General features: G+C 59.4%; 1 protein-coding gene across 1 annotated transcript in view; it reads left to right on the forward strand.

Moving 5' to 3' along the window:
* Positions 1-25105, forward strand: part of TTYH2 (tweety family member 2) — a 45846-nt gene extending 20741 nt beyond the window's left edge. Inside the window, exons 2-14 of the mRNA XM_034790001.1 lie at positions 1006-1178; positions 5996-6107; positions 10210-10430; positions 11715-11810; positions 12994-13066; positions 13758-13827; positions 14375-14430; positions 14943-15035; positions 15574-15666; positions 15818-15960; positions 17100-17285; positions 18227-18305; positions 22594-25105. Coding sequence (XP_034645892.1) covers positions 1006-1178; positions 5996-6107; positions 10210-10430; positions 11715-11810; positions 12994-13066; positions 13758-13827; positions 14375-14430; positions 14943-15035; positions 15574-15666; positions 15818-15960; positions 17100-17285; positions 18227-18305; positions 22594-22674 — 1476 coding nt within the window. The 3' untranslated portion in view covers positions 22675-25105. The remainder of the gene's footprint in view (positions 1-1005; positions 1179-5995; positions 6108-10209; positions 10431-11714; positions 11811-12993; positions 13067-13757; positions 13828-14374; positions 14431-14942; positions 15036-15573; positions 15667-15817; positions 15961-17099; positions 17286-18226; positions 18306-22593) is intronic.
* The last annotated feature ends 278 nt before the right edge of the window (positions 25106-25383 follow it).

Consider the following 25383-nt stretch of genomic DNA (forward strand, 5'->3'; position numbering starts at 1 on the left):
ACTAAGGGACAGGCATGTTTGCTGACCACTAGCAAATGCTCTAAATACAGCCGAGGTGGAGGCCATGGCTGGCTCAGTGCGGTGGGATTAGGGGCCTTTTCCGTCTAGGCTACTCGGCTGGGTCTGGCCCAGTTGGCAGGGACGGAGAGCTGCTCCCATCTGTCTGCCATGCTCGGTGCAGCTCCCCTCGGCCGTTCCCTGTCCCATAGGCTCTGATTGGCCGTGGATTGAACCTCACGTCGCCCCTGGTCCCGAGGCTGTTCCTTCCAGGCCGGGCGAGGTACGCTAGCAGGGTGAATGGTCTACGGGCAGCTTGCACGACAGCTGCCTGGGCTGGCCTTGCTCCATGGGTGGAGAGGGCTTTGGTCTCCAGCGCTTGCATCACACAAGCACACACCCGCTCCCGTCTCTCAGCCGGAGTACCCCCTTGGGGAGGGCAAGTGCCCATCATCGGCCAGGATCGCTGAGTCTCGAGGTGCCCACTGGCTGGGGGAGGTCTCGCTAAAAGGGCTGGATCGGGCGCTTTCTACAGCATCGTCTCTCCAGCCCAGGACAGAGCTGCAGCCTCTTAGGCTGGGGCAGCTCTGGTCAGAGACCTCCCCACTCCGACCGCCTTGCCGCCGTGTTAGGACCTGAGTGTGCGCTTGTCTGGGCTGTGTGTGAACAGGCCCCTTCTCCAGGCTGGGCACGCCTAGACCAGAAGTGGCTCGCCGTGGGCTGGGAGATGCCTCGTGCTTTGGAGCTCTGGGGCTGGGGTGTTTCATCAACTGCTGCTCTTCGCAGCCGTGGGAGGGGGCTGCGGATTTTCCCAGTGCTGAGTGCGAGCTGGTCACCGCTGGAGCCCAGCGGATGGTGGTGAGCAGCCCCCCGCCGGCATTGGCCCTTTCTAGGGAGCCTGCAAACCGAGGACCTCGGGCGCCTTCGCTTTGCTCTCGCGTCCCGAGCCGTGGTACTGTGCAGCCTGCATGGAGCGTGCACTGACTCTGGCGTCTCTCCCTTGCTTAGTCCCTGCTGTTCCTGGGCCTGGTGGCTGCCGTCTGCCTCGGCCTCAACCTGCTCTTCCTCACCATCTACCTGATCTGCCTGTGTAGCTGCAAACGAGATGAGGAGTCCGAGACCAAGCGGCCCAACTCCTGCTGTGTCACCTGGACGGCTGTGGTGGCTGGCCTCATCTGCTGGTGAGTGTCCCGCGTGACTGCTGCTTTCGGAGCCCAGCTGCCAGGGCTGGGGGAGACCTCGCAGCCGCTGGCCACAGGAAGCATGGCCCAGTGGTAAGGCTGGGACTCCTAGGTTCTATTCCAGGCTCTGCTACTGACTTGCTGTGTGCCCTTGGGTTAGTCCCCCACCTGTCGAGGGGGGACAAACACCACTTCCCAGGGGAATACGGCTGAGGTCCTGGCAGGAAAGGCAGGGGACCAGGCCAAGTGGACAGGCGCCAGGCAGAGGTTCCTGGCCGTTCTCAGCATCGCTCGGTGGGAAGGAATTTCTAGTGGGACACCTGATGAAAAAGAGGCACGTCACTGAGCGCTTCGCGAGCAGTTGATATTCACAACCCCCCAGATGCCGGGGTGATGGGCGGAACACAGACTGTCTTGCACTGGGGAGGCGGCTGCCCAGAGAGGGGAAGGAGCGTGCCTGTGTGAGCCAGCCCAGCTGCCCTCAGAGCGGCTCTCGGGGCGGCTAGCCCCCAAGCCCGAGTCGCTGGCGGAGGGGGAAGAGGCAGGCGGCCTTTTTTCCCCGTCATCCCTGTTGCGTGCCCAGGATTCTCCTCTTCTCCCCGCTGAGCTGCCTTCCGACCCGGCTTCGTCTCCCGCCCGGCGCTGGATTTGTGGGCCAGCCGCGCACGTGAATCGCTTTGATTAGATCCAGCTCTCAGAGGCTTAAATACCGATGGCTCCTCTCTGAGCGTAGGCTCCTCGGTCTGGGGCTGAAGGCGGAGGCTGCACCTCCCCTCCCTGCTGTAGCTGGTGGCTCTGGGCCCCGTGTGCATGCGGCCTCCTGGAAGTGCTGGCTAATCCCGGGGGGCAGCGGGGAGTTGGGGTCACTAATCCCAGTTCTGAAGCAGATGGCAGCCTGCAGCCCGACACAGCTGGCAGCCTTTGGTCACATGAGGTGCAGGGTTAATTACAGATGGAGGCTGGGTCAGTTAGAAATGGGGGGGCAGGGAGTGGGCCCCGGAGGGATCCGAGGCGGCTGGGAGAGGCTCTGCTGTCCTGCTGGGGGTAGTGCCATTCTGGGGTGCTGGCAGAGAACATCCCTGTGACTGGCATGGCCTGGCGCTCCCGGCCTCGGCTTGGCATGGCAGGCCTGAGGGGCCAGGAGTGGCACGGCGCTGAGGCCAGGGCAGCAGTGAGTGACGGGGGCGGCTCTAGGGGAGTTAGTGGCTCATCCGGTTCTGGGTCCGTGTCTGTATCTAAACCTTCCTGGGGCAGGGCGAGGCCCAGGCACTCCCGCAGCCGCTGCTCTGCCCTGCGTGGCGCCGTCTCAGCTCGGCGGTGCTAACCCGCTGGGCACTTCTGCTCCAATCTGCCGCTTGGCTCTCCTGCGGTGGGCGGGCAGCTGATGCCCATCTCCTGCTGCCTGGTAGTTGCATGTCCTCACCGGAGGCGTTTTTAAGCCCTCCCCCGGTTTCAGAAGCTTGTAAGAAAATTTGCCAGCAGCCCAGGCTGGTCGAGACAAAATCCGGACGGTTCGTCAGCCCGTCCTCGCCCTGCCACGCAGGTCGCGTCCTGGGGGCTAGAGCTGCTCTGTTGCTCTCTGCTTTGCGTTGCTGGGATTCCCCTTCTCAGTGCATCCAGGCAGGGCTCCTGCCCCAGGCGGCGGCGTCTCCTGATTGCTTCGGCGTGATCCGCTCCCATGGGAAGGGAAGAAAGAGATGGTTCTTCCCTCGTTCGACCAGACAGAGCATTCAGTGTATGGCAATAGACACGCTCTAAAGAGGAAGCAAACGCTGCTGATTAGCTCAGCATGCCCTTCCCGTGACAGCCGGCTCCCCCCACTCCCTGGGCCCATTCCACCACCGCTCCATGTGACTTCCAGGGACAGCTCGGCTCTGATTGCCAGCTGCTTGGAGAGGAATCAGCGTTTCCTCTTCTCCAATGACAAGCAAATGCTGCCCAACTTCCTCACTCCCCTGGGGTTTCCCAAGAGGCTCGCAAGTGCCACGGGCAGCAGCTGTGCACCACTGAGAGCGCGTCTAGGCTCTGGCGTTGTAGATTAGGGTGAATGCAGTGTTTGTAGCTGGCATCCCCCCCCAGTAGCCATGCCAGTGGCCCCATGGCTCTGCGGGTGCTGCACCACCTGCCCTTGCAAAGTTCGGCTCCACCACAGCTGCCGAGCCCATGTGCCCAATCCTCTGCCGTTCTGGTGTCGGACTACCCCGCAGCTGTGCCACTGGGCCCCAATCCCCTACCATGACCGCGCTGGGCCTCTGCCGAGCACAGAATACCCAGCTGCCCGGTAAGGACTAGGGCAGGACTCAGAGTCATTTCATTGGTGAGCAAAGGCAGGATTTGAACCCAGCTCCCAGGGGCGTGTTAACCCTCTGTCGCCCCGGGAGAACACGGTGGGCCGGGTGTGGCTGTCGGAGCACTCCCTTTGCTAGGGTCCCCTGGCACTGCCCGGTGCCTGGAGAGCTCTCGTAGGTGGCGGTTGTGAGCCCCTCGCTCCTGGCGCGTTAGAAGTGCTGGGGGCGGCTGGCGCTGCTCCGGGCCGTGGGGGCCTGTGGAGTGCTGTGGCTTGGGGAGGAGACTGAGCCGGGGCTTTATAGCCCTCCAGAGGCGCCCAAACCCCCATCCATGGCTAAGTGGAGCCTCTTTGGAGCAGAGCGCAGCCATTACCAGGCTAATGGGGAGAGCTGGCTGCTGTCCAGCATGGTCGCTGACAGCTGCACCTGGGAGTGCGGGAGCAGCGAGGGCCTGCTTTCCAGGAGCCGGGCCGAGCACTCCCCGCTCCTCCCTTCCAGGGCCCCCCAGGCTCTCGGTCCCAGCAGCCCAGCCTGAGCCTAGCCTACGCGCAGAGGGCGCGGGAGCCGCTGGGCTTGGTGCTATCGGGGGCCCTGTCCTTGGTGTGCGTGCTCCCCAGCTGGGAGCGGCGGCAGCCCTTCGCCTTGCTCTGCGGGGTTCACCTCATGCCGCGGCCGGGCCCCTGCAAGACAGGTCAGTAGGCCACAATAACGCCCTGCGCTCCCTCTGGGAGGCCCTCAAAACCTTGTAACGACCCAGCGGGCGCGGCGGAGGCGGGGCTTGAACCCAGCTCTCTGGCTGCCCGGTGCTGTGAGATAGCCCTGCCTTCCCGCTCCCCCATCATGGGGGAGGCATGATGGCCCTGTTAGGGGGCAGGGAGAAGCGTGCACATGATACAGTAGAGCACCTGGGACAAGAGCAAAGCCCGTAGACCCCTTCGTCCGCCCGGCTCGGCTCGGCGGTCGGCACTTAGACCGGGGTGGATGCGGAGGGGACGCTGCTGGGGGTATCTGTGAGGCAGGCAGCAGAGCTGACGTCACTGGAGCTTGAGCGGGTGCCTGTGGCATGGCTCCTGGGCTCTGCTCCGGGTCCCGGAGGCCAGCTGGCTCGCAGGGCCGAGGAGGGGCTAGCGGGAGACGCAGCTTTCACTCCTTGTCCCCTCCTGGGGATTAACCAAGGAGCAGGTTTAATCAGAGGCAGCGTTTTCTTTTCTGACAGATTCTCGTAATCTGTTTGGCCAGGCTTTGCGGCCTAAATCTCGCAGCATTCGCAGGGGCTGGCTTCAAATCCAGCCTGTGTGTCTGGCTTCGAGCTTCGCTAAGCCCCAGCGGGAGCAGAGAATCTCCTCTCACCCACCCGGAGGGGCACCGCTGCCTTCCCTGGGACCCAAATCGGGGGTGTTGGCACTTCCGCCTTGAAGCACCTGGATGCTCGTGCCCAGCTCGGTCTCGGGTATTTCTGTGGCTGCTGTGGCTGCAGTCTCTGAGCACCTCCAGTGGATTTATCCTCACAACACACTGGTGCAGACGGGAAACTGAGGCACGGAGACCTAGTGAGTCACCCAAGGCCGTGTAACAGGGAACTGAACCACTGGGCCGGGGTGCGCAGGGCAGCACTGACAGTTCTGCAGGTGCCCGGTATCTCCTACCCTGCTTCTGCCCGGCCTGTGTCTTGAATGGGGCCTGCTCCCTGTGCACAGGGGAGCAAGAGATCGCCTTCTGGTGGCTGGGGAAGGGCAGGAGAGAGGCAGGGGCAGGCGACGAGATCGTTGGCCGGGCAGCTCTGGGCTGCACTGAAAGCTATTGATGGCTTTGTATCGAGGATTGAGTTTGTTTCAAGCCTGGACCCCCTCCAGCCCTGCCCCGCTTTTCCATTCGTGTAAATGACGCCCCCGCCCCAGGAAGTCCCAGTGTGGGGCGAAGGGGAGCTCTGATGGGCGGGGATCTCCATGAGCGGCGCTGCTGCGGGGCGTGGAGGACTCTGGTGACGGGCGACGCCCTCCCTTCGCAGAGCAGGTACAGCCGGGGCAGCGATGGGGCAAACCTTCCCTCTCCCGCTCAGCGGCCTCTAGGGCCGAGGGCGATTCAGTCCTGATGTCTCTGACCCAAACCCATGGGTGGGCAGGGAGAAGCGATGGTATAGTTGGCCTCGGCTTCTCCCCTTAACGAGCCCTGAGCCACCACTCCTGGTGATGCCCCGTTCTGGAGGAGGGCACTGGCCGGATACAGCCCGGTAGCACCCGCAGGGACCCTGCTGCCCTGGCGAGCAGTTGCAGGGGCTTCATTCCATTTCCCAGCTGGCCGTGCCGGAGGCCCAGGACTGGCCGCTCCCCCCAGGAGGCCCGTCCAGCTGGGGTGAGTCACGTCTCGTGCACACACTAAATGTGCTGTAACGGTGCTCAGAGGGCTGCCTTTCGTTCGCCTTCCTCTGCTACAGCAGTGCCAGGTCAGCAGTGGATAACATGCCCCTGGCACCTAGAGCCAGCTGTGCCGTTTCCTTCTCTTCTAACCTGCGTTTTCTCTCGTCCCTAGCGCTGCCGTCGGCATCGGGTTCTATGGGAACAGCGAGACCAACGATGGGGTGTACCAGCTGATCTATGCCCTCGACAATGCCAACCACACCCTCTCTGGGATCGACACACTGGTAAGGGCCTGCTGGGGTCAGCCGCACAGGTGCATTGTGGGATATTCTACCCGCATCCGAAGCAGCTGCCGTTGGTCGTTCTCCCTGGCAAGCGCTGGGGCTGGTGGGTCGGTCGTTGCGGCCTGGGGAGAGCCCAGGACTGCCCCTTGCGGGGTGTGATGCTTCTCCTGAGTTCCTTAGCTTGGGTGGCAGATACGTGGGGCTTTGGGAAGACGCCAGGCATGAGACGCTAACATAGCAGAAACCATCACTGGTTCTCAGTCCCCGGCCTTCAGTCTGTTACAGAGCTGGTGGGTATCGTTAACCAAGGCACAGAGCAGGAAAGTGATTTGACCTGTGCTTGGCCTGGCCATGTTTTCCTACCAGCCATGGGCTTGCTGCATTCACCTGTTTTTCCATCCTCGCTCCTGCTCTAAGCTGCTCGGATGATATAATCAGTGGGTCTCTTGGACGGGCCTTGTCTTAGAGACAGCTGTGTTCCTCCAGAGATTACGGGGATCAGCTGGCATCTCTGCTGCGGGGGCTGCGCTGGCACTCCCTCCTGCAGCTGCTAAGCTGGCTGAGAAATTAAACCTCTGAAAAACCAGGGGTTTATCCCAGCGAGATGGAGTAGGCCGAGGCGGCGCTCCCGGCGTTGGACATTTCTGGAGAGCCACCAGCGCCAGGCGTGGCAGAGGGGGTAATTCGGAGAATCCTCGTCATCCCCTCTCCGGTACACTGCGGGGGTTCCTCGAGGCCTGTCCTGCATCCCCTTCTCTCCTCCCTCTGTACCTGGGTGATCTCATCCGCAAACCCCCGTTCAGCTGCCATCTCTGTGCTGCCGACGCACGGATCTGCCTCTGCTCCAGCCTGTCTCCTGGCCAAATGCAGATCTAGCCCTGTCTCTCTGACAGCTCCCCAGGGGTGTCCGGCCACCCGCCCGAGCTCAGCATGGCTCTTCACCATCTTCTCCCCGCTACCTCCTGTGTCGATCGATCATGCCTGTCACTCAGGCCCGCACCTGGGTGTCCTCTTCACCTGAAACCCCCCGACAGTGGCTCCCATCCAGCCTGTGTCTAAATCTTGCCAGTTCTCCCTGCCTGATGTCCCTGAGCTACGGCCTTGCCTTTCCTGTCCATCCACACAGTGAAACCTCTCGCTCCGGCGCTCGCCAGCTTGCATCTCGATCACCGCAGCATCCTTCTCTCTGCTCTTCTCTCGTCCCCGCTCGGCTCCATTCCGAATGCTGCTGCCACGATCCTTTTCCTAGCCTGGTGCTTGGACCGTGGCACCCGTCTCTGTGCATCCGGCCGCCTCTTCTCTGGCACATCACACGGAACTACTTGTCTCCATGTTCAAAGCCCTTCACTGCCTGTCCCCACTTTCCCTCTCAGGCGCTATCAGCCCATGAGCCCAGCCTCCGGCGCCCCCTTGCGTTTTCAAACCAGCCCCTTTGTGCTTTCTCCCACGCTGCCCCTGGAGCTTCGGAGGAGCTCCCTGAGACCATCCACAAAGCTCCCTCTTCATCCTCCTTCCCCGCCCTCCTCAGAACGCCCCCTTGCTCGGAGGCCAGTGGGAAAACTTGGCAATGGCTCCGGAGCTGGTGAGCTGAGTGCACTATGCGTCCTGCTGACCAGTACTGGCTCCCTATGCTCCCCGCTCGTGTGTCTGGATCCACCTGTTGTCTCTTATCTCGTACTCAATCCCTGCTTCAGACAGCTTTCGCGCCGTCTTGGACCTGTTTGTACAGCACCTAGCGCAGCGGGGTCCTGGCGCTATGGCCGTGCACGGAATAGTCTGTCCTGATGCCCAACGAGGCTGGGAAGGGTCTGCACATCTGCCCGGCGGAGTCCCCGCTCACGAGGAGTGCAGCGGTGGGGATTGTGGGGCAGAGCTGGGGGGGGAGGAAGGCAGGGTGAAGGAGTGAGCCCAGGATGGGAGTAACAGGGGAGCTGCTGGCTACGGCTCAGATGCGTCGGCCAAACAGTTTGGCTCAGCTGCAGCGCCGCCGACGGCCCAGTCAGCGCGTTGGCACAGTCTCGTTCCCACGGTAACGTACCCGGGGGCCACTGGGCTCTCTGGAACGTGCCCGGGAATCCCCGGGAGTCTCATGCGCGGGGGGAGGCAGGCACAGGGTCTGCCATCCTTATCCCCAGCGGTGGGGCAAAGGGCACGGTGCCCTGTGCCAGCCCGTTAGATGGCACCTGGGGAGATTTCTGTTGGCAGGCTCTGGACCATTGGCCATGGAACTGGTAGAAGGGAGGGCAGCCTGCCTGCCAGCTAGGTAATGGTACTTGCCTTCCCTACAGGCTGTCGGGGCTGGCCTTGGGCCCGGGAGAGCCGAGCTCGGTCCCCGAGGCGGTGGTTGCTGGTTCTGTGCTTAGCAGGCCTGGGCCCGGGCTGGCGATGGTTGGTGAGAGCTGGTAGGGGCACCTGGACGGATAAACCAACAAATAACAGGGTATTAGTGACCCCTCTGGGGTCTGTTTCCCCTTTGTGGGGTGAGCCGAGAGGGGGATGCAGGACTCCTGGGTTCCGTGCCTCGCATCTTCCCCGACACGCCGTGTGACCGACACGAGTGGCCTAAGCCAAAGCTCCCAAATGTTCTCAGCCCCCAGGGAGCCAGGGGCTGGCCAGCCACCTGGACGGAGCTGAAATCAGCGGGAGTGCTGGAAACCAGGCCCAGGGCATTGCAGGTTGGGCAGAGGCACCCGAATCGGGGGGCTGCTTCTGTTAAGCGGGTGCAACACCCCTGGAGATGCCATGGGGGCATGAACACGAGCACTCGGCAGTGATGCCATCCCGTCCTGTCTCCCTCTGTTTGGAGGAGCACCGGGTCCCGGAGCGTCTAGCCCTCATGCTGGGCCTGGCGTCCGGGGAGCGCAGAACGGTGCCGTTGTGCAGGCCGCGTGGAGATGGCAGCCGGCCCTGCTGGAGCGGTGGGTTTCTTTCAGAGCCGGAGGCAGCGTTGCAGTCAGCTGAGTGACGGATCTAGGTCAGACCCCAGCTGCAGAACTGCTCCTCTGCGGCACCGCGTCGCTAGATGCCGAGCTGGGAGGTTTTCCAGCAGAGGGGGCTGCTCCCCACAGGCTGATTCCCCCGAGGCACAAGCAGCTCCCACCCCAGGAGCTGGTGTGCCGGCTGTGGCGTCTGCCCTGGCTTGGGGGAGCGCCACGACGCGACCAGCCAGGCCTTTCCTCTCCTGCCCATGCCGAGCTGTCTGTCAGATCTCCCGCTGTCATGCCAGCGCCCATGGTGGCGACCTGGGCACCGGCAGTTTTGCCACTGGGGCAACTTGACCTGCCCTGGGTCGAGGGTCAGCGTGGGGGAGATGTCTGTACGAGGAGCCCCTTTGTTCCCAGGGTGCACTGGGGAGAGCAGAGTGCAGAGCTCTGGCCCTGCTGGGGGCCCCGGGCTGCACTGATCCATCCGCTGCCGCTTGGGGAGACCTTTATAGAGCTAATGCAGGGGCTGGATTTAAACTCGCAAATGCTCCCTGCTGCCCTGCTTTGGGGGGCGAAGGGGGCCCTGTTTGTGCCGTTGGCTGGAAACGAGGGTCCCCTTTGCCCTTGATAGACACCCAGCTGAGTCGCTCGCTAGCTTGGGGCAGCCCCTCGCGTTGCCAGGCTGGTGCTGTTGGCAGCCCTGCCCCCACTCCCTGTGCCCCTGCACGGCGCCCTCCCCTTCCTGCCGGGTTACTCCATGCGGGGGTGGGAGCTGCTGTTTGCTGGCTGTGGCGCTAGCCTGGCCAGGGCAGGCGGAGCGGCCTGGTCGTGTGCGGGGCGGCCTGGGCGCTGGGGCTGGAGAGGCAGAGAAGCAGATGCTCTGGTATGAGCACTGAGTCACGCCCGGAGCCTGTTCCCAAGGACTCGCCCGGCAGGTCCCTGGGGCTCTGTGACCCCATCCGTAGATCAGGGAGAACCCCCCCCATTGCGAAGAGCTCTGCTCCTGTCGCTCGTCAGCGGCTTGTTGATTCTCCGTCGCTGCACAGCCCGCCGAGGTGGGCACCGCTCCCACGGGCTCTGTCCTGCAGGGGGTCCCTTGGGCCAGCGCTGGGTGGGATGGGGCAGCACACGGGCTGCAGGGGCCACGCTCACTGTTCCTGCTCCTCTCCCCTGGGCAGGTCTCGGGCACCACGGTGCAGATGAAGGTGGGGCTGGAGCAGCACCTGGCTCGGCTGAACGAGATCTTCGCCATGCGGGGTGACTATGTGCAGACCCTGAAGTTCCTGCAGCAAATGGCTGGCAACATCGTCCTGCAGCTCTCGGGGCTGCCGGTCTGGCAGGACGTGAGCGTTGACCTGACGGCTGTGGCCGGCCAGGTGGGCTACGTGGAGTATTACAGGTGAGCGGGGGGGCGCGGATCGGGGTCTACACTGCACCGCCTGGGCCCGGCCAGCACGGCACCGTGGGGCTGGGTAGGGGAGGAGCCCAGAGCTGCGCCAGGATAAATTCCTGTCCAGTGCCCTGGCGGGTTGCTGAGGTGATGACACTGCTGAATTGGGGGCTCTGCCGATGGGGGATTTCACCGTCCTGTTGCAGACATGGCAGGGAAGGGGCTCGGGGGTGCGGGGAGGGAGTATTGCGGGGGGAGGGGGCAGGAGCTCCCCAGCCAAATGGAGCAGACCCCGGAGCTGTGAGTGCAGCCGTCCGCAGCGTGCGCCCCGCTGCGCTGGAGTTGAGGATTTTAATTGGCTCCTTTGGCTGTGGGCAGAGATTCTAATGAGCAGAAACGGGCTGACTTCTCCCTCCCCTGCAGGGTTAACGAACCAGAATGAAACCGGAGCGCCCGTTGGGCTCCTGCGCCTCGGGAGAGACAGGGCGTGCTCCCCTCCTGCCCCCATGCACCGGCGCTCCCGCTGGCTCCCCACAGACCCGGCCTGCAGCACCGCCTGTGCCCCACGAGGGCTGCTGCAGCCGTACCCACCAGCCCCACTGCGCCTGGTGTCGGGAACTGGCTGCGCCCAGGGGCTGTAATTGACGTGTGTGCTCAGCCCCGGCGCTGCCCGGCGCACATTCAGCGATGCAGCGTCTGACCCGGGGAGCAGAGAATTTAGGCTGAACCTCGAGGGGGAGGTGCCTGCAGCTCTGAGCTAGTCTGTGTCCCCCGAGGGAGAGCAGAGGAAACCCCATCCCCTAGGGGTCTAACGTAGGGAGCTGACCTGGGCTGGCTCCTGGGGTGCTGGACTTGATAGGACCAAATGTGCCTCCATCCCCGCCCGTGTGGGCAGCCTGTACGCCCGTCCTGCCCGAGCCAGTGCCGTCCCATCTGCCTCCGTGGCAGGGGGAAGCCCTTGCTCAGAAACCAGCGCCTGTGGCAGAAGCGTGAAGCGTGCAACAGGCACAATGGAAGAGCGGTCAGGTCAGGGCCGCGGGTGCACGTCTGTTGCCATCGAGGGGAGAGGCTGAGATCCAGCCGGGCAGCCAGAGACTGCAGAGCTCCTGCCGTCCCCACCCTGAGCGTACGAGCAGCCAGACTGGGTCAGGCCAGAGTCCATCTCACCACATCTCCTGGCGTCCCTGCGGCTGCAGCTCACGTGCTGGCCTCTCCGGGGGAGTGCGGCTGGCTCTGGGGTAGATGGCCCTCCAGGGACTCTGACAGCCTTTCCCCTTCCTCCCCCGGGCCCAGGTGGCTCTCCTACCTCCTGCTCTTCATCCTGGACCTGATCATCTGCCTCATCGCCTGCTTGGGGCTGGCCAAGCGCTCCAGGTGCCTCCTCACCACGTGAGTAGCCACCTCTGCCCCACTGTCTGGCGGGGGGTGGGCACTGCCCGTCCGGCCCCACCCTCCTGCGCTGCGCCGAGGCTGCTGCTAGCTTTGGGAGGGGAGATGGGCACCTACCCTTCCCCAGGCCTTGAACTGGCCCTGCGCCTGCCTCCCTTGGGTTGGCACAGGGGCCCTGACGCACTTGCAGGATGGACGTTGCTGCAGCACCGAGAGCCCTGCTCTGCCCAAGGGTCAGCTCCCCCCCGCGAGCAGCAGGACAGCGCCGTTCTAGTCAGTGCTCGATAAGAGTCACACGCACCCCTTCCCAGACTGGGCCAGGGTGGCTCGTTACAGTGCTGCGATTCCCAGCCCGCCCGTGGCAGACGCCCCCCACCAGAGCGTCCGGCTCAGAGCCCGCCTGGGACAGGAGCGCAGGCAGGATGGATCCTTGCAGCGCAGCAGCTCGAGCTGCAAACGGGATAAAGCCAGAGCCCGACTGCCGCGCTTGTTAATAATTCAGCTGTTGAACAGGCTGGTGTTGAGGGAGGCTGGTCCTTGGGGTCACTTGCTGGCTGGCCAGGAGATGGGGAAAAGGCCAGGCGGGCGGCTGGGCATTGCCCTCAATCCCGTAGCATGGGCGCTCTCCCTGCATGGCCATCGCCAGCCCAGCCCTGAGGAGAGCAGCTGTTCCCACTGGCCCAGTCCTGGCGCATGAGACCCCGGGGTTGCCCTGGCCAGCAGGGGTGGGCAGCTTGCTGGGTGCTAGGAGTTACGAGGAGCCAAGGGCCCTGCAGCCATTGTGCATCGTAGCCTGGAATTGCAAGGGGTAGGTGGGGTGTGCCAGCAGCAGGAGGGCAGAGGGTCAAAGTTCCTGACCTCTGAACCCTTACGAGCCACATGCCTTCTCTCAATGGCAAATGGTGGGTTTCCTGTCCCCACATTGGACCCTCTGGCTGCATAGGGCTCCCCTTGGAGCCACTTGGTGCCACTTTGCACCACTCCTTAGTTGCTCACGTAAGCGTGCAAGGCCCCGGTGCAGCGTGGCGTGATGGGGACTCGGAGCAGTGACTCTCCCAAGGTCATTGGTGAGTCAGTGGCAGAGGGCCAGCCCATGTTCTGTCCAGTCGAGACCACGCCCCCTGGCCTGGGCACTGGGAGATCTCGGGTCCCCGTAACTGAGTTGTCTCCCTTTCTCCCGTAGGATGTTGTGCTGCGGGCTGGTGACGCTCATCCTCAGCTGGGCCTCCCTGGCTGTGGACACGTCTGCGGCTGTGGTGAGTGAGAAGGACCAGAGCGGCTAGCCTTGCAGTGTGTGCTGCAAAGCGGGTGTTAGCAGGAGTAGCTCAAGGCCTGGATCCCATTAGGACACCAAGCAGCTGCTGCCCACTCCCTGGGGAAGCTGGGCCCTCACTGGCATGCAGCTGCCAAATCCCCGTCTCTCTCCCGTGCTTCGAGCAGGCGCGGCGATGACCCACGGAGGTGCAGGGGCGCGGCGTCTATTGCGTCGGTTTCTCCCCCCTCAGGAACCGGCCCCTGCTCTGCTCTGGGGGGGGTCTAATCCTGCAGTGCCTGGGACTAAATGCAAGATCCCGAGGGTGGTGGTGACCGAAAGGGGCGCTCCCCCCCACACGCTGGGCACGGGGCCCTGTGCGCACAAGCTGGCGGCACCGTGCGGGAGGGGCTGCACGAGGTGGTGCCGGAGCACGGGTGTAAATAGGGTTCGGAGAGGCCAGAGGAATCGGGCTGGTGTCCGCTGTGGGAGGCATGGGGAGACCTGCTTAGGGGACAGACACTGTAAAACTGGTCCTCCACCATCTGTTCAAATGGGCCCAGTTTTGTGTGTGGTGGAGCTGCTGTGGCTCCTAGCGATGTGCTCCCCCCCCCAGCTGTCGTTTTGCCCCCTGGCCCGGGTGCTTTCCGAGGGGCCGGGCAGTGCGGTGAGCGTGTGTTCTCTGCTTGTTGCAGGGCACCAGTGACTTCTGCGTCGCCCCGGACAAGTTCATCATGAACCTAACTCGGGGCGATCTCAGTGCAGGTGACGGAATCGCCTCTCTTGTGCGTAGCGCTTAGACACGGGCCCAGCGTGCCTGGCGGGGTGTGGCTCTGGCGCCTGCGGGGACACCCGTGGGTGGCCGAGTGGGGTAAGAGGCAGGGCCGTGTAACTTGCAGCCATTGGAGATTCCTTGAGGGCTAACCTCAGCCCTGGTGTAGGCAGCTCTCTCCAGCTACGCCAGATTGGTGCAAGTTACGCTGCATTGCTGCTCGCGTCCCCCCCTGGAGTGGAGCTGAAACCAGCGGGCACGTTGCAGCATGACTTGGCCCGATGCCATCCATGGCAGACAGCCACCAGCAGAGCCGCCCATCCCCGTCTCGTCCAGGCCGCTCGGGAGAGGCGAATGGTTCTCTTGTGCAGAGATGCTGCTTTCCCTGCTCCCGTGCCACGGGGCCTGGTACCCTGTTGGTGCTGGGGTGGGTTGTTGGAGGGCTGGAGGGATCTCTCTGGCTTGGCTGAGAGGCGCCCATGAGGGGCGGGCCGCATGTCCCCCTGGTTTCCGACGTCTCCCCTTGTGCTTGCCTTGCAGAAGTGGTTCACTACTACCTGTACTGCAGCCAGAACCTGAGCAACCCCTTCCAGCAGGTACGGAGCCCCCCAGCCCCTCCTGCAGCCCCTCTCCCCAGAGGCCGGCGCTGGAAAGGAAACCGGCCCGTGCCTGGGTGTTCCCCCTTGCCGTGCCTGCGAGGGGTGGGAGGACGGGCTGACTCTGCCTAGGATGGGGGCCAGCGTGGAGAAGGGGTTGGTGAGGAGCCCAGTGTCTCCTATGGGAGTTGGGGCAGGAATGCGGCTCCTGATCCCTTGTATCCCAGTGCTCCAGGCATTGCCAGCGCCAACCACAGCCACAAGACAAGTCCACGTAGGCACCTTGGGGTGGAAAAATCGAGGCATCAAGCTCTCTTCCCGGGCTTGTTCTGCAGATCCCAGGCCCAGAACGGGCATAGCTGGCACTGGCTGGATTTTCCTCTCCAGGGTTACAATGCCCAGCTTGGCCTTTGGGTCTTGACAGCGTGGGGGTAGGGGGGGTTGTTCTTCCTGCCCTCCTGCGGGTGGCATGGGCAGTGCCATAGAACTAGGTCTTGTTTTCTGCCATGCAGGCCCTGACCATCTACCAGCGCTCGCTCACCACCATGCAGATTCAGATCCAGGGCCTGATGCAGTTTGCGGTGCCCCTCTTCCCCACGGCCGAGGTAAGGCGGGGCTTGCGCTGGGCAGTCAGATCCGGGGCAGCGGTGGGGAGGAGAGGCTGCTCCGTGCTTCCTCGTACCGGGAACCGAAACCCATCCCGTTCCCTCTGCACAGCGGTGCATGCCACCCGCTGTGTGTGCCCAGCGTTGAGCCCACAGCGCACCTGGCTGCCCTCTCCCCGGCCGCTCTGCAGGACGGGCACGACTCCTCCTGGGCTGAGAGCTGGGGAGGGGAGGGGGGCGTTCTAGCCCCGCCCTAAATCCTGCACCCGAGGCCAGAACGGTTCAGAGGTGTCTGGAACGCACAAGACATTGGGGATGAAAGTTCAGCTATGGCCAGGGCAGGGGCCACATGCCATGTCCCAAGCTGCTGTGTTTAAGGGAGAAGGCCCCCCCACCCCCGGCCCGTCCTGCACTGTGCATCAGCTCCTGCCCCCCTCCCCCACACGCCATCCCCATCTGTGCTGCCAGCTCCGCCAGCTGCCCTGTTTGCCCAGCTGGCCTCAGTGCCTCTGCCTTGCCCCTCCTCTCTCGGCTGCAGAAAGACCTGCTTGGAATCCAGCAGCTACTGAACTCCTCCGAGACCAGCCTGCACCAGCTGACGGCCATGCTGGACTGCCGGGGCCTGCACAAGGTGGGTGGGGCGTCTCTGCCAGGGCATCAGGGCGGGGGGAGCTTTCCCTCCCGTGACATGGCTCACCCTGGGGCTGGCACGGTGCCGCCTGCCAGCCCAGTGGGAGCACGAGGGGAAAGGAGCAAGATGGTGTGGTCTGTCCCCACTGCAGGATTACCTGGACGGGCTGATGGGCGTCTGCTACGACGGGGTGGAGGGCTTGCTCTATCTGGCGTTGTTCTCCCTTCTGGCCGCCATGTCCTTCTCCACTCTCATCTGTGCCACGCCGCGGGCCTGGAAGCACTTTGCCGACAGGTGGGTCCGGTCCTGGGATTGCGCCGCTGGTGCCCGCTCTAGGGGGAAGGTGGGAGTCGTTTCGCTCCCCACCGCTCTGGGGAGCCAAGCCGTAATGCTGCATGTGGCCAGTCAGGAACCATCCGGGAGTATGTGCCCACAGAGGGTGGGTGATCTGGCTCGGTGCCTCCTTGCCCTAGGAGCCGGCTCTGTGAGCCGCCTTTCCCTGGCACACTGGTTGCCTCTGGCTCCTGGTGAATCCTGGGGAGCGTCGCTGCCCGGGCCTGGGCCCTGAACGCTTCAGGCAGTGGCAGTACCGGGTCATGTCTCTTGGCTGGTCCCTTCCTCCAAAGCCATGGCGTCCAGTTGCCGTGGGTTTGCCCTGTGCCAGCTCTCCCAGCCCTGGGGCCCTGCCTTCCTCGGGGAGGTGTAGGGGTGGCGGGAAGAGGGTGGGTTGGAGGGGAGGTGGGGGGGGTGGGAAGAGGACGGGTTTGAGGGGAGGTGTGGGGATGAGGGGAGGAGGATGGGTTTATGGGGAGGGGCGGGGGTGGCAGGAGGAGGGCAGGTTGGAAGGGAGGTGGGGGGGTGGGAAGAGAGCGGGTTTGAGTGGGGGTGAGGGGAGGAGGGCGGGTTTATGGGGAGGGGCGGGGGTGGCGGGAAGAGGGCGGGTTTGAGTGGGGGTGAGGGGAGGAGGGTGGGTTTATGGGGAGGGGCGGGGGTGGCGGGAGGAGGGCGGCTTGGAGGGGAGGTGGGAGGCGGCAGGGGGGGCAGGAAGAGGGCGGGTTTGAGCGGGAGTGAGGGGAGGAGAGCGGGTTTATGGGGGGGGTGGCGGGAAGAGGGCGGGTTTGAGTGGGGGTGAGGGGAGGAGGGCGGATTTATGGGGAGGGGCGGGGGTGGTGGGAAGACGACGGGTTTGAGTGGGGGTGAGGGGAGGAGGGCGGGTTTGCGGGTCCTGTTCTCCACAGAGCAGGCACGAGGCCGGGCGAGCTCGGCCTGGGTTCAGACTCCACGGCCGTGCTCTTGTCACGGTGCCTGTGCTGAGGCTGCCCAGAGAGAGGCCCCTTTACCGTCCCCGGGGGCTGCCCCCTTGGGCCGGCCGTGCTCCCGCGTCGTCAGAGGGCGACTAACGGGCCGCGCTGCCCCTCCTCCCTTCCTTCCAGGGATCGGGATTACGACGACATCGACGAGGAAGACCCCTTCAACCCGCAGGCCCGTCGCATCGCCACCCACAACCCCACCCGCGGGCAGCTCCGCAGCTTCTGCAGCTACAGCAGCAGTCTGGGTAGCCAGACCAGCCTGCACCCGCCAGCACAGACCATCTCCAATGCCCCAGTGTCTGAGTACATGTAAGGCTGCTCCGTCCTCAACACCCCCCTCGCCCGCTGGGGAACCCCTCCACGGTGCTGGGTGCTCATGGACTGGCTGTGAAAACCGCACGCTCAGAAACTCCAGTCCTTCCCCGGCGGGACAGCTAGAGGCACCGGGGCTGCTGCTTGGAGGGGCCTCGGGGGGCTGTTGGGGAGGCTTAAAGCGGATCCTTAAGGCATCAACAGACAGAAGCACCCCTCCCCCATGGCGGGGTGGGGGAATATACAGCTCTCCAGCTCAGAAGGGTGAGAGCCCTGTGCTCGGATCTGGTGTGAAGAGGAAGAAGGCTCCTGGGAAAGATTGGTGCGGCCCCCTCGCCTCTCCGCCCCTCCTTCGCTGTGTCTCGCTTCACTGCTGACTTCTCCCTGGGGGAAGGCTCAGCGCTTGGGGGGATGTCCTGGGGCAGGGAACTGCTGCTTGGGAGGGATGGGTTCTGTGCCCCACTTGGCTATTGAGTCCCCGTCCTTGGGAAAGTCGCTTCGCCTTGTTGGCCCCTCAGTAGGAGAGAGAGAGAGGACTGATAGGTGTCAGTGTGTAAAGCGCTCTGACCGTGGCATGCACGGTGCTAGAAAACCGCAAACCCCACAACCGTCCATGAGTGCTGAAGGCGTTCTCGACCCCACTGTTTGTCTGCTTTACAGCCCTCTGCCTCCCTCCTCCAACCAGTCCCAGAACCAGTCCAGTGTTTGTAGAGGGCTCTGGAGTGTCCCAGATCCCCTTTGCATGGAGGTGCGGTATCCCACTCCATGACTGTCCTCCGACCCAAGGAGAGAGTGAATTGACGCACCCTCCCCCTGGTGCTGCTAAAGACGAGAGCCCTGGGAGATCTGGTCCATTCAGCAGACTTGTCCTTCTGGGGTGGTGCTCGGTCAACGTGTGGTCTCCATCTCTGAAGGGCTTTTCCTCCGTCTCCCCACAGGAACCAGGCTGCGCTCTTCGGTGGAAACCCGCGTTATGAAAATGTCCCGTTGATTGGAAGAGGCTCTCCTCCCCCTACGGTACGATGGGCATCTGAAGCCAAGTCGTTTTTATAATAGGGCCTCTTTGCTTTCTCAGTTTTTATTATTTTAATCGTGTTGCTAAGTGATGGGGAATCCTTCCACTTCATCAGAAACCAAAGGGGTTTGTTTGCTGAGCTGGTGACAATGGCTCGTGAACAATTCCCCTTCCAGCCCCTCTTGCTCTTGGGCATTAATGGACGTACCCTGTCCTTTGAACATGGTACCTCTGGCAATGATAATCCCAAGCCAGGAATCGGCACGTTCAGAAATGTAGTGCCGGGACAGAAAGTCCCGCCTTTTGGACTCGGAGGTGGAACTTCTTGATACGCCACTTGAGCAAGAGGGAGAAAATGGCTCATGAAAAAGCAGGTGACTCATTCCCCACGGCTCTCCAGCTACATCACCGATACGTCATATGGCTTCATTTTATTGCATCTTGTCATGCCCTTCTGCTTGATGCCATATTTAAAAACAAATATATCCGTATCTAACTCGTTAACAGATTTCTTCTCCAAGCATTGGCTTTTTTGTTTAAAAAAAAAGGGGCGGGGAGGTGTCCTAAACATTTCAGAAGACAAACTCAAGTTTTGCTTCATTTGCTTTGGTTCCGATTTTTTAATTTTGTTTGTTTCTCCCAAGATTTTTGTAGAATGTATTCACTGTAACCCAAACCTGTTTCCATTTACCTGGAGTGTTTGGCTTAATGTTCTTTACAAACATCTTGCCTGCTAATGTTTGCTTTGTTTTTGCATCAACTATTTTGGAGCTAAGTTGCCCATCAAGAGTAAGTTTGGGGTTTTTTTCTTTTCTGTTTTGGGATGGTCATTTTGTTCCCCTAATAACGTCCATCGTTTTAGCTGTCCTGTCTGCCATTTTGTATATTTTCTTTGTACGTGTTTTGCTTTCATTGGAACAGAAATGGGAAACCATTGACAGTAGGGGCTCTGGAGCCAGACCCAGGGGTTCTGTGTATCTCAACACCAGTCCAAAGCCTGAATCCGCCTCGATTGTGTGGAGGGCTCCCAGATTTTCTCAACCCATTGAGTTCTTCAGTACACTCTCCTTGTGCTCCTATGTCAGGAAGGGAAACTAACTAGAACCAGGGACTGAAACTGATCAGGGGGCTGTTTGGAAAATCTCCATCAAAATGCCCTTTCCACAGAAAAGGGGGACGCTTCCCCCCCCCCCCCAATACTGCTTCCACCTCTCTCTGCCTTAATAGTCTCCTCCCTGCCCTGTCTGAGTGAAATATGACCAGAAGCCAGGATGAGCGTTGAGCCCAGCTGGAGTAAATCTAGCTGGAGGAGGTGGCAGTAACGCTGGGAAGGAATTTTTAGAAAATAACTTAAGTATCTGATCCTCTTTGCCCAGCCAATATTCCTCAGAGCTGCTCCCCACCGGCTTCTTCTGGGAATGAACATGCTGTGCCAAGGGGATGTCCCTTGCAGTGAGTTACAGCCTCCATCCTTGGAATTGCTCAGACACTGGTGCTCTAGATGACTAGGGAGATCTGGCACCTGCCCAGAGCAGCTTGCAATTAGCTGTGCGAGCACTTTGTACTAAGCAGTGTCAGTTTAGGTGTAAGGGCTTCCTGTTAATGGCTGAAATGCAGGCCTGTCGTTCAGCTCTGCCCAAAGAGGGCCCAGCCAGCCCTGCCCAGTCAGGTGGCGCTTGTGTAATGGCCACCACTGCCCCCGGCAGGGGTGGGGCCACAGCATGCCCAGGGCCCCAGAATGCCTTCACCGGACCCTGTTGCAGAGGCTGCTGCACAGTGGTTTATTGGGGGTTTGCAAATGGGGACTAGGCTGAGACCTGCTGAACTCATCTGACCCTCGGAGCCTGACTCGAGGATTTGAACCCAGACCTCCAGAGCGCACGTGCCTTTCAATGGTTGCTAGAAATCATTAAGCTCCAGCCTCGATAGCATCATCATTCATTAATTCTTCTGTGCATTGGTTGCTTCCCCCCCACCCCCAAAGACGATGGGCATTGTCCATGAAATCCCATTAGACACCTCCATCTCTGGCTGTAATCCCCCCGGGCCGGTGTCATGTAGCCTATGGCTAGGCGCTAGGCCATTGTGGCCAGCTCATGCCCCGCCTGGCTCTTTGCCATCCTTGCACTGAACAGTCTAATTGAGGTCCCTGAGGAAGGGCTTTCAAGCTTTTGAGTTCCAAAATAACAAACCCTGAATAATCTTCCCTAATACCTTGCCTTGGTGGGGACCTTTTTCCCTCCTCTCCCCCTCTTTTAAACTAAATGGGGGAGAGAATTTCCTTTTGCATTGTTGTTGGGATGGGAATTTCTTGAGGCTGTCTGCTCTATCCTCTCCCTTCAAATCTCCCACCCTTGCACCTGCTCCAGGGCAGCCAGCCCCAGCCCCCCTGGTTCTGGGAGCAATGCTCATGCCCTACTGCAGAGTTAGCTCTGGCGAGCGACGCCCAGGTTGGCCTACCCCAGGTGTGAGCAGCCACACTGCAAAGCCCTGCTGGAGTTACCGGGTCCTCACTGGTTCTGCGCTCCCACATGTGCACCTTCAGGGCCTCTGGGGTATCGCATCGTTCTTTGTGCTAAGACATTCTGATTCATTCAGTGAATTGTGGGCAAACGGCGGGAATTGTGGGAAGACACTGGAGGACTATAAGCACATGAATGACTTGGCCTGTGTCCATACTGCAAAGTGGGCGGGTGACCAGTACAGGTTTTAGTTTGTAGCCCCAGAGGAGCCAGCTAGCCTGGGTTGGAAGCACTGCTGAACTTGGGGTCAGTGAGTTTTGTGTGTGGATGGGAGAGGGGCAACACCTGAGTAAGAACCTGCTAATTCTGCAGTGAAGACAGACCTAGGCTATGTCTAGGATTATTCAGAGCAGGGTTAGCTGTCCAGTGCTCCCACTGATGGAGCTGTCGGTGCTAGTCTGGTGGCGAGTGTGAAGCCGGCTAGTGCAGATGCAGTCTTTCATTACCTTTTCCCACTGCCTGTCTCATCCTATGGGAACTAGAATTGGAACTGGTAATCTCCATGTACTAATAATTCAACAGAAGGTCAGCCGGCAAACTTGCGTCCTATAGAGGGAGTTCTGTGAGCCGTGGCATCCTCACACTATCTCTGGCGTGTCTCGGTGCATTCCTCTTCCTCTCCCTCAGTGCCCCACTCAGTGATTGGTGCACACACTCTGTGCATCGCATTTGTGCCTTTTCCCTCTTGTCACGTGCAGTGTGTTCTGCTCCGGGGGGCAGCCCGGCATGGCACAGTTCTTTGCAAGGAGGGGTCATCCCAGCAGGCATACCCCTTTGCCCTCCAACTTGCCACTGTCCAAATCGTATTTGGTAGACCTGGAAACCAAGCACTGATACGTGTTGCCGTAGTCAGGACAGAATTACTGTAATGAGTGACGGTACCTCTCATTGAAATCCCTTCACCTCAGCGCAGTTAGTATGTGAACCTGAAAGGAACATTTGGATACACTGGGGCTGCTTGGTGCTATCATCATAAAATAAAAGTAGAACAAAATACTTTCAAATCAATTCCTCCTCCATGTACCATGACCTGTGAGCCACCTAAATCAACTGTCCTTGTCTCTCCTGGGCGGCCGAAATAGCAAATGATGCCGGGGAGGAGACCCGTTCATTACTAAGGCACTGCTGGGTGGCTTAGACTCCACACCCATCTGCCGTTGGGTCCGTTCGGGTTTCTTATGGCTTAAAGAACTGAAGGGAGAGTGGTGGAGTTTTTTAATTAGGGTTTAGAATTTCCCCTGCCGTATTTACAGTTCAGTTTCCGAGCTAGGGCCTGAAAATCAGAAAACAAAGGTGAGTGATCTCATTTCGCTGTCCCAGCAGAGTGAAAAAGAAACGCTGGAATTGGGGTAAAATTAGATAATTAAGACATAAATAAAACAATCTCGTTTTACAGATAACACTTTAGATTTCACTTCACCAGGCTAGGAAACTTGCCCATAAATAGGATCAAATTCCTCTTACTCACGGGATCTTGACCGATAAATAAAGGACTAACTCAAAAATTAAAACGCAAAGACTTCCGCAAATCCCCTTGGGACTTCACTGTTGCTACTGACTTCATGTGGAAGTTGCCCAGATACTGTGGTGATGGGTGGCAGAATAAAACTCTCAGATAGGTTTGCAACTGAAGCCTACTCTTGTACTGACTTGGGGTCTTAAACAGACATTTCCAAGTTCAGCAGCACAGCTTCTACTACCAAGCGGCTCACTTGATTACTGACCATAGCCAGAACATACTTCTTAATCTCCCTCTTCTCCTCCACAGTACTCTCCCAGCATGCGAGCTACGTATCTTTCTGTCAATGATGAGCATATAAGACATTATGGCAACGAATTCCCAGCCTAACGCGTGCTCTCCCTGAGCAACTTCCAAGAGATGAAAACATGAACAGCGTTTCTGCAACGGAAACCAAAGGCAACTGGAAAGCGCATGAAACAAAAAGGCCTCTTGCTGGAGAAGAGAAGGGACAGGAGTCAACAGGAGAGATCTGGAGCTGGTTCTGGCTGAAGGACAAATTGCAGGTCAAAAGCTGATGGTTGCTGGAAGCCCAGAGCATGTTCCGTGTGCTCTGCAGATCCCTCCTGTATCATCTGGCAGCTTTTGCTCACCTTTAGTCTTCCTCTCTGAAGTGCACATGGGACGGTGCCCACAGCCTCCATTCTCAACTAACGTCCCTCACGCCCTTCGCTTGAAACCTGGTTTCCCTCTCTCCACCCATCCCCCGCGTGGAGCAGGGATTCCAGCTGGCTTGTGATACAACAGGCTAGGTGCTGCCACCTCTCTGCCTCGCCGGCCTGGGGGGCTAGATATGGCTCTCTGCCATTTCTAGCATGACAGCCGCTGCCAATTTGAAGACTGAAGCAGCTTTGTGCATGGGGTGGGTCCCTCTTTGCTTCCTATTTGCACCAACTTGGGGTTATTTTATGTATTGGAGGGCCTTTGGCGGGCTTCCTTTTATAACTAGTTAGGTGTGAATAACAAGACCAGTACACTGTCCAAATACACAGAACACAGGCACATCCACTGTTCAGTATCGCGCACAACCACCTTGCAAAGTGGGGAGATGCTCCTCACTCCTGCAGCAATGCAATACCAACCACTAGTGATTCCAGCTTCCTTTTGAGGGTCCCAGTGGGTGGGCTTGCATCATGACGGCATCCTCCCCACACTCTCTGTAGCACCTGTTTGGTATGTACGATACCAGACCCACACACTTCCCCTCACCTGTCCTGCGGTCCATTTGCTACTGGAATAAGCCAGGATGGTCTCAGGTGTTCGAGACTTCACAGTAAGTAGAATAATTATTTGTCCTTGTATTATTTTTTGCTGGTATCTTTTTTCCACGAGTGGTTTTATCGACTATCCAAAGAACAGACATACACAGCACATTTTTTTGCCTTTTTTAGAAGGTTTTTTTTGGTTTTGCATGGTTTTTATATAAAAATCTTTTGCAGGTCTTGTCATTTTTTTTGGCACCGATTTTTGTTCCTAGAACAAATATTTAGAAAATATTTTAATCCAAACCCTGAGATAATTTTAAGAATCGTGTGAGAGGCTGCATCTCGTTCAGGCCCTTTTCTCCTGCCACTCAGCGTGGAGGATAGCAGCCACTTTTGTCCCATCGTGTGGTGGGAAGTGGCAGCTCTGCGACTCTGTCCCCACAGCCTTTGAAATGGTGTTAGCAGCAAGTGGTAGGTGGCACTTCTTTCAATTCTGAGGAGTGTGGACGTTGCTGAGCTAAAGAGTGCTATAGACTAAACCCAACAGAAGGTTCTCAAGAAAACTCCCCTGTTCACACTGATCAGAGAAACCTGTTAGCTACAATAGTCTTGTAACACAGCTGTTGCCAACACTATTTTCTCTTAGTGTAGACAAGACCTCAGTTACTTCCTCTCCCTTCCATAATCAAAGAAAGTACAGGTTCACCCTTTGCCATCCTCCTCACTTCTCCTTTGGGACAGGAGAGAATACCTAGTCAGCAGTCAGCAGAAATGCTAATTTCTGGATTCAGAGGATTAAAAGACCCAGATGGAAAGAGAGATTTTTCTACCCACTTGATCCGTCTGGGTCCGTCCTCTTCCCATGGTTAAATACAGCCCTAGTATAAGCATTTGAGCTCCATTTGAAATCAATGAGGTTGCATCTGCTTGCACCAGAACTGAATTTGAATCATGGTTCCTCCTAAGCTGTGGAGCTGTACCCCCTACAAGACTGTGCTCTCAAACAGGGAGAAAAGCCAGCCTGCAGCCACCACCTCAGAACAGAGCAATTGGTCCAGGGTTCATTCCACCCAAGCACAAAAAAACAGAAACTCTCAACCCTGGATCGTGCCAGGTTGGTTGGATGGCATTGGCCCAGCCTGCCCTGCTGGTGCTGAGCTATCCTTCCACATTCATTTTTGCTCTTCTTAGCCTAACGCTGTGGTTGCGATGCTAAAACTGAACAGGCTCTTCGTCCTCAACTGTGCGGAGCTGCCCTCCCAGGCATGCAGACGCCTCGTGGAGGTTTTATTACCTGGGTCTTTTAAAGATAATTGTACATATCAGGCACCATAACATTGTTTGTACGTCCATGTTACGCGTGACTAGCGGTAGGGTATGGTTGAAAATCTTCATTTTTGCTTTTAATGTTTCAGTGTAACAGTACTGGTAGAAGAGCTGTTTTTAAACGCATGTGAATTAACCTCATTCTGGGCTCCTTGGAGGAACTGGGAGTCCAGCTTGATTTGTATGTACCCTCCAGGAAGGAGACAATAAAAACTTGGACTAAACATTCATCTCCTTTTGATCCTTATTAGGGCAAGATGGTGTCTGCCAACATCTTCCTTGACTTGCATAGATGAGGCTTCAGTCTATCCTAGCCTGGTCGCCAGAGCTGGGCGCACACTGCAGCCAACAGTTAGCTGCAGGAACAGTTTGCTGCAAATGCTGAATTGAGTATTTTATCTCCGCAATCCAAGATGTCTTTTGATTGGGCACAGGTCACGTGCTATTGCTTCCATTCCCTGACTGACTCATTTATAATCAGGTTTCTGCTGCAAATGCTCACAATCAT

The sequence above is a fragment of the Trachemys scripta genome, chromosome 14 (assembly GCF_013100865.1).
Source record: "Trachemys scripta elegans isolate TJP31775 chromosome 14, CAS_Tse_1.0, whole genome shotgun sequence".
Taxonomy (NCBI): domain Eukaryota; kingdom Metazoa; phylum Chordata; order Testudines; family Emydidae; genus Trachemys; species Trachemys scripta.